The sequence below is a fragment of the Orycteropus afer genome, unplaced genomic scaffold, assembly GCF_000298275.1.
Source record: "Orycteropus afer afer isolate SDZICR_OR568_19922 unplaced genomic scaffold, OryAfe1.0 scaffold00464, whole genome shotgun sequence".
Classification (NCBI taxonomy): Eukaryota; Metazoa; Chordata; class Mammalia; order Tubulidentata; family Orycteropodidae; genus Orycteropus; species Orycteropus afer.
In genome coordinates this window covers 1580822-1588350 of record NW_006922051.1, presented here as the reverse complement: position 1 = coordinate 1588350, position 7529 = coordinate 1580822, and the positions used below count along the sequence as shown (strand labels likewise).

At 36.6% G+C, this 7529-nt stretch overlaps 1 protein-coding gene across 1 annotated transcript in view; it reads right to left on the bottom strand.

Annotated features, from left to right (window-relative positions):
- The window catches only part of CCDC112 (coiled-coil domain containing 112), a 31949-nt gene that overhangs the window by 4824 nt on the left and 19596 nt on the right, over positions 1–7529 (bottom strand). The window contains exons 4-6 of the mRNA XM_007954530.1: positions 5240–5315; positions 4292–4682; positions 1193–1606 (exon numbers count right to left, since the gene is read on the bottom strand). Of these exons, the coding sequence (XP_007952721.1) occupies positions 1193–1606; positions 4292–4682; positions 5240–5315 (881 nt within the window). The remainder of the gene's footprint in view (positions 1–1192; positions 1607–4291; positions 4683–5239; positions 5316–7529) is intronic.

Here is a 7529-nt window from a genome sequence, read left to right as displayed (position 1 = left end):
GCATACATACTTCTGCCCTTTGCCAGCTAACCCAACATTGCAGTTACAAGTACGAGGGCAGAGTCAGCAGCCCTGGGCTCAAATCCTGGCTTCACCTCAAAGGAGTTTGGTGACCTCCAGCAAATTATTTAACTGCTCTAAACCTCCATTAGGAGTGCTGGTGGTGCAGTAGTTAAGCTCTTGGCTGCTAACCTAAAGGTCAGTGGTTTGAACTTTACCAGATGCTCTACAGGAGAAAAATGGGGCAGTCTGCTTCTGTAAAGATTTAGAGCCTTGGAAACCCTATGGGGACAGTTCTACTCTGTCCTAACGGGTCAATATAAATGAGAATTGACTTCACAGCAACTAGTTTGGTTTGGGTTTCAACCTCAATTTCCTTATCTGTAGAATGGAAGTAAAATGATTATTTCCCTTACGGGTGGGTGTGAGCATTAAAGGAGATGATGCATATGCTTAGCACACAGTGAGTGCTCAATGAAAGTAGTCTCTCTGTGGTTACTGTTCTGCTGTTGCAATTTCTAGTACTTAAGGGAAAGGTCTTCCATGGCAAACAGCCTCCCCAGTTATTTTATCCAAGCATAGTGGAATTAAATGAATTAAAATTTATGGATGTTTCTTGAGATAGCATGGTTCCTATACCATCTCAGTGCATCTAGGATTCTAGTATTGATAGTTAGAATATACAATTACAAAAAATCATGGTACAGTGGAACAAGACTCAAAATCTTAAAAAAAGACCAGGTTTGCTGGTCTGATCTAGCTTGGTGAGATCCCTGAGACTATGGCCAGTAGCTGTCCTTCAGGTCTGGAATCGAACTCACGCCTGTGGTTTCCAGCCAAATAATAGACAGGTATATGGGCTGAACATTTACATCAGGTAGATATACTCTTTGGAGCGATCAACCATGAGAGAACAGAAGGGCAGTGTTTGCACAGGGAGACAGCTCAGGGAGAGAGAGTGCATGGGAGGGAAGGACACAGGGAAGAGGTAGTAGGAGTTAAGATCTTGGCTGCTAACCAGGAAGGGGGGAAGTGGAAAGAGAGCTCTTACATTGCGGGGAACTGCAGTCAATGTTAAGAGACAAAATGTGTATGAACCTCTGTATGGAAAATGAATTTGCTCTGTAAACTTTCACCCAAATCCCAATAAAAATTTAAAAAAAAAAAAATTATTTAGGAAACATTTACTCACTCTTTCTTGAAACCTGGAAATTTCATCAGCAGCAGTTTTCCTTTTTTCTGCCTTTTCTGCCTTTTCTCTTATCTCCTTTTCAAGCCTCAAGAATTCTTCCTGTTCTTTCTTCTGCTGGGTATAATTTTCCAGTAGCAATTTTAGTTTAGATTGGCGTTGACGCTCTTTCTGCTGTTTTTTTTCTCTCTCTTCCTCATCTTTTAACTGAGAAGCATTTTTCATTGACATTTCTATGCTTTTCTGTTTTCTCCAAGCTTCAATTGCCAATTTCTGTTTCTTCCTTTCTTCCTTTTTTTGCTTTTGATTACTTTCTTGTTTATTGTGATAAAGCACAGGCATATCCTCTGCTTTTTCCTTTAACTTGAAAATTTCCTCCTTTTTTTGCTGTTTTTTAGTTTTCCAATTTTGAATAGACTAAATGATGAGAAAAAGCAGGAAAAACTTATTCTTAGATAACAAAGTATTTTAAAATACAACCTCAAATCCATCTTTCTAGAAAAGAATATTGATTACATGATGCTGGTTGCTTAGGTCTTAAAGAGTTTTTTCCTTTTCCTTTTTTTAAAATCAATGCAATTTTTTTCTGCTTCTGTTTTGAATAAAAATTTAACACATCTTTTAAAATACTGATTAATGGTTGTTTTTATTCTTTTGACCTTACTCTTCTCTAAATCTCCAGGCTCACGATGACTATACCTCATGTAGTATTATCCTTCCCCTTTCACACCTCTTTTGCTTTCATGGGCAACATCCCTTTCTTCACTTCTGCTTCCAAATCCTCTCTCCAGGCTTAGAATACTTTCTGAATAACCTTCCTACGGTTAACTATCAGAAGAGGAATCAAAAGCAGGGTGCTTAAGAGCATGGGTTCTGAAGCCAGACTATTTGGACCAAACTCTATGATTTACTAGGTATACCCTTAGAAGAGTCACTAAACTTCTCTGTACTCATTTTCCTCATCTCAAAAAAGATATGCCATACCACTATCATAATAAGGTTGTTATGAAGAATTAAGTGTCTGGCACATAGTGCTTCATAGACATAAAAAAATAAACTGCAACAACAAAAAAAACAGCTCAATGTTGTTGTTAGCTGCTGTCAAGTAGACTGAGACATGGTGACTTTTTGGAGAACAGAATAAAATGTTGCCTGGTCCTGTATCATTCTGACAATGGACATGTTCAAGTCCATTGTTGCAGTTAGTGTGCCAATCTATCATACCAAGGGTCTCCCATCCCCTCCTTAGCCCTCAACTTCACCAAACATGATGTCTTGTTGTGATTCATAAGGTTTTCACTGGCTAATTTTTGGAAGGTAGATCATCAGGCCTTTCTTCCTCATTTGTCTTAGTCTAGAAGCTCTGCTGAAACCTGTCCACCATGGTTGACCCTGCTGGTATTTGTAATACTGGTGACATAGTTTCCAGCATTATAGCAACACACAAGCCACCACAGTATGACAAACTGACAGATGGGTGATAGAAAATAGCTCAGTAGGATTATATTGAGATTTTTAAAATTCCAGCTGCCTTCTCTATCTCCTAAAGGACATATCCACTGATTTACTTTTCCCCAAGTCAGGAACATCATTTTCCTGATCTTTACTCATGGTGCAATGTTCATTCATTTATTCACTCATTTATTCATTAAAGAAATCCTTATGGCATGTGTACTATACCTAATGCAATATAATAGGAATTAATGTGATATGATGATTAAAACAATACCAAATGCCATCTGGTAAAGTGCTACTCAGAGTACCTAACCACAGCAATAAAAAGAACTCATTCCACAATGTATACCTTCATTGAGAAAGTTTTCTACAAAGAAATGTCAATTCAGCTAAACAGCATGCTTACTGGGTGGTTGATTTTGATGCATTCACCTTGTATCATTATGTACCAATAACAATATCTGGCCCATGCACCACATTCTGAGTGCAGTGCTTTGGTGAGCTAAGATACATGCATCAATAATAGAATATAGGATGTGTCATGGCATATCCTAAAAGTGGTATAAACAAAGTGTTAGTGAAATTCTGAAGGGAAGGAAGAAGACCACTTATAGTTGGATGAACAGAAGGAGGTGGCATACTGATCTGGACAGATTTGACAGGCTGGGAGTGAAGGTGGAAAGAAAGGCAGTTCTAGAAAATGAGAGCAAGAGTACTCAGGCTAGAATGTACAAGGCATGTCTGTAAATTGTATGGGTTTCTTTGTTTAGATAAGAATGTGGGAGACAAAATGATAAATTTCCTATTCAGCATCTCCAACTCAGATTTAAAAGTGAATCCTAAACTTCCTTGTCCTCCAACATGCCCTACTTCAGTAAACGTCACTTCCACCTTTATGCCCTCTTCTATATCCAATCATCAAATATCATGAAAGGCTAGGAACAAGAAAAGTAAGCTAAAATCAGAGGTAACTGAATATTACTACAAAAAGCATTATGTCTGTTCCTTCTTTCTAGAGAAATGGTTCTCAAACTTTCCCTTGAAACAATAACCTGGAGGACTTGTTAAACACAGATTGCTGGACTCTACTATCCCCACTAGTGCCCTAAGTGACACATACAGTTTATACTCAACTTCTACCCTAACCATGGGCAATTTGAACTCACCCAGCAGTGCCATGAAAGCCAAAATTTTCAGTTAAAATAAGCAACACGGTAAAGTTGCAAAATTCAAAAAGTTTGTAACAGAGGTTTTTTTTCCCTACTACCCCTTTATTTTCTATTCAAAACAATGTAGCCTTTGCTGGTCAGATGATTTTTTAAAAAAGTCTAAGTAGATCTAAACTACCTACATTTTGAGGAAGTGAACACAGAGGGTTTTGCCCACAACCAGAAATTTCCTGGTTCACTGTATTTTCTTAGGGTAAAAATGTCTAGCCTTGAGGAAGTCCAACTATATAGTTACACTACTTGGGTAAATTACTTAACTTCCCAATAATGCCTGTTTCATCTATAAAATGGTGTGTGTGGGGATGTTTAGTATAAAGATACCTCAGGGGACTGTTGTAAAGTTAATGGTACATATTATGAGTTTAGTACAGTGCCTAGAACACAGGAATGTAGAACAAATAATAGCCATTATAATTACCTCTTTTTTTCTTTCTTCTAGAGCCAGAAATTTCTGATACCATTTCTCATGCTGTTGAACCTCATCCTGTGTTCTTCCAGGAAGGTGCTCTAGAACTTCCTTCATAAATGTTGGCTTCCCTTTGTATTTGTTTCTCACTTTTACAAAGTTCTGGTGATCATAATCATCCCAGCCTCCTTGTCGCCCTCCTGTTTGCTGAAGGAATTTTTCAAAATCTACTACTTCTTTGGGAAGAGTACTTGATGTTACTTTGTCTACAGGAACTTTGCTTGCCATCACTCTGAAAGCTCGCTCTGTTTCTGAATTACCTAAAGCCCATAAGTCAATTTTTCTTGATATGGCACTCAATTCATTATTAGTTGTTTTCTCTTCTTTAATAAGCTCTTCATATCTAAATTTTTAAAAATAAAGTTTGGATTTTATTAATTATTCATTTTTCCTTAAATTTAATTATCCCTGACTTTTTTTCATGTATCTTCTCCATTTTATCCCCCTTCTTTCCTATGCTCTCTTTCTCCTGCCGAATTCCCGTTTCCTCTGCCTAAACTGCTCAACTGACTTAACCCAATGTTTATGCTTATCTACCTGTGTTCTTGCTTCAATTTCATTTTTATTAGTTTCAGAATGCCAACAGACCAAATCTCACACTGTACTTTAATATTGAGATTTATAAATTGAAGCCTTAAAAGAGTTTCCTCAAAAGAAAACAATAACAACAATTTAACAAATTCTCACTTGGGATTTTAGTGTCCAAATATAAATAAAAATTCACTTCAAACATGAAAACCAGTATAACACCTAAAACAAAGGAAGAGAGGCATTATATTGCTTTTGTGTAGATTCATATTAAATATGCAACAATAAAATGGTTTGCATACAACAACCTAGTGCAAAGTTATCAAAAAATATAGGTCAATAATTGTATATTAAAATGACTTGAAAACATACATCAACCTCTGCTCTTCTTTAAAAGTGTTAATTGCATTTTCAATTTCTTCCATCATTTCTCTGAGCTTTTCAACAACTGTAAAAAATTAAATGGAAAGATATTTTATGTCATATTTCAGTAAAGCTAGGAATTAAATACTAAGAAAAAATGGAATGCTCCCTTAATTTAAAAACATTTTTTAGCCCAAAGGAATAGAAAACTGTGCTCAAAGAATGATTTTTATGATTATATATTTTTTCTATGCACATATATCATTATAATTAATATTATGTTTTACAAAAATTGGTTGTGTGGTATAATCTGTACTTTTCACTAATGGCTAATTTCCATCTCAACATATGTACAGTGCTACCTCATTGTTTTTAGAGTTGCACAGAATTTCATTGTCTAAATGTATTCTAATTTGTTTAAAAAATCTGATGATCCTTTAAGTAATGGTTCTGTACTGAATATACTGCATATATGTTTCTGCCACCTCACATCAGTATGTTTAGAGGATTACTAAAATTTGAAATGCCAAATCAAACAGTATGCCCACTTTACAGTTAGTGCTAAATACTGCCAAACTGTCCCTCAGAGAGGCTGTACCAACAATGTACAGTTCCAAACAGCATCTGAGAATGCCCCCTTCCCATGTACCTTTTAACCATTTCTAAATTTATCACCATTGATTTAACTGACATTTTTGTAATCATAAATAAACATAGGCATTTTTTTTCATGTGTACTATATTTCTTTTTCTTTGCCTGTACATTATAACCTTTGCCAATTTTTCTATTAGAATAGTCACATTTGTCTAACTTCTAAGGATTCTCTACATATTATGGAGATCAACCCTTTAAATGACACATATATTGCTAATAATTTCCCTAATTTGTTTTTCAACTTTGCTTATGATGTTTGACATTTTTTGGAAAAAACATGTCCATTTTTTTCTTTATGGTTTCTGATCTTTTTCATTCTCATAAAATCTAATGAGAGTTGACTCATTGTCATGGGCTGAATTGTATCCACCAAAAATGTGTGTCAACTTGGCTGCACTATGATTCTCAGTGGTTTGGCAGTTAATGTAATGATGTAATCGGGTAGTTACATAATGAATTAATCATCTCTCATGATGTGATCTGATGTTATCAGCCAATTAGTTGTAAGAATTAAGGTGGGATGCACAGTCTTGATCTCGTTAAGGAGAATTTCCCTGGGGTGTAGGCTACATCACCTTTTCTCTTACAGAGATAAATGGAGAGAGAAGTAAGCAGCAAAGGAGGGACCTGACTACCACCAAGAAAGAAGACCTGGGAACACAGTTCATCCTTTGGGCCCAGCATCCCTGCACTAAGAACCTCCTAGACTCAGGGGACCACTGATGCCAAGACACATGGAGATTGCCAAGGAATGTCAGAGCTATACATGTTGAAAGGTTACAAGGACCTTCCTCTAGAGCTGACAGAGAAGCCTTCCCCTAAAGCTGGTGCCCTGAATTTAGACTGCAAGTTTCCTACTATGACAGAAAAAAAGCTATTATAGCTTATTAAATTAATAAATGAAACCATTAAATACTAGAAGAGAATATGGTTGTCTTAGTCATATGGTGCTGCTATAACAGAAATACCACAAGTGGATGGCTTACTTATAATGGGAGCTCTGGTAGCATAGTGCCTAAGGCACTTAACTGCTAACCAGAAGGCTGGCAGTTCAAACCCACCAGCCACTCCTCGGAAGGAAGATAGGGCAATCTACTTCCGTAGTGATACAGCCTTGGAAACCCAAGGAGGGGTCGCTATGAGTCGGGTCCGACTCGATGGCACATAACAACAACAACAACATACTTATAATACTAATAATTACCATTTTTTAGTACTTACTACATTATAACCACTACATTAATGACAGATAATATGGTGTCTCAATACACATTATCTTATTTCTTCTCCCCAAAATTCCTAATAGAGCATCCCATGATTACCTCCATTTTACATAAACCCCACGTATTACAGTTCTCCAATGTATACTTATTAATACCTAATTGATAAGGCAGGGTTTAGCACCATTAATGCCAAATAGAAAAATAGACATTTCACATTATAAAGTATAAATTTTTCCAAACAGCAATAGAACATAATAATACATGTTGTTGTTGTTGTTATGTGCTGTCGAGTCGGCCCTGACTCATAGCGACCCCTCCTTGTGTTTCCGAGGCTGTATCACTACGGAAGTAGGATTGCCCAACCTTCCTTCCGAGGAGTGGCTGGTGGGTTTGAACCGCCAGCCTTCTGGTTAGCAGTCAAG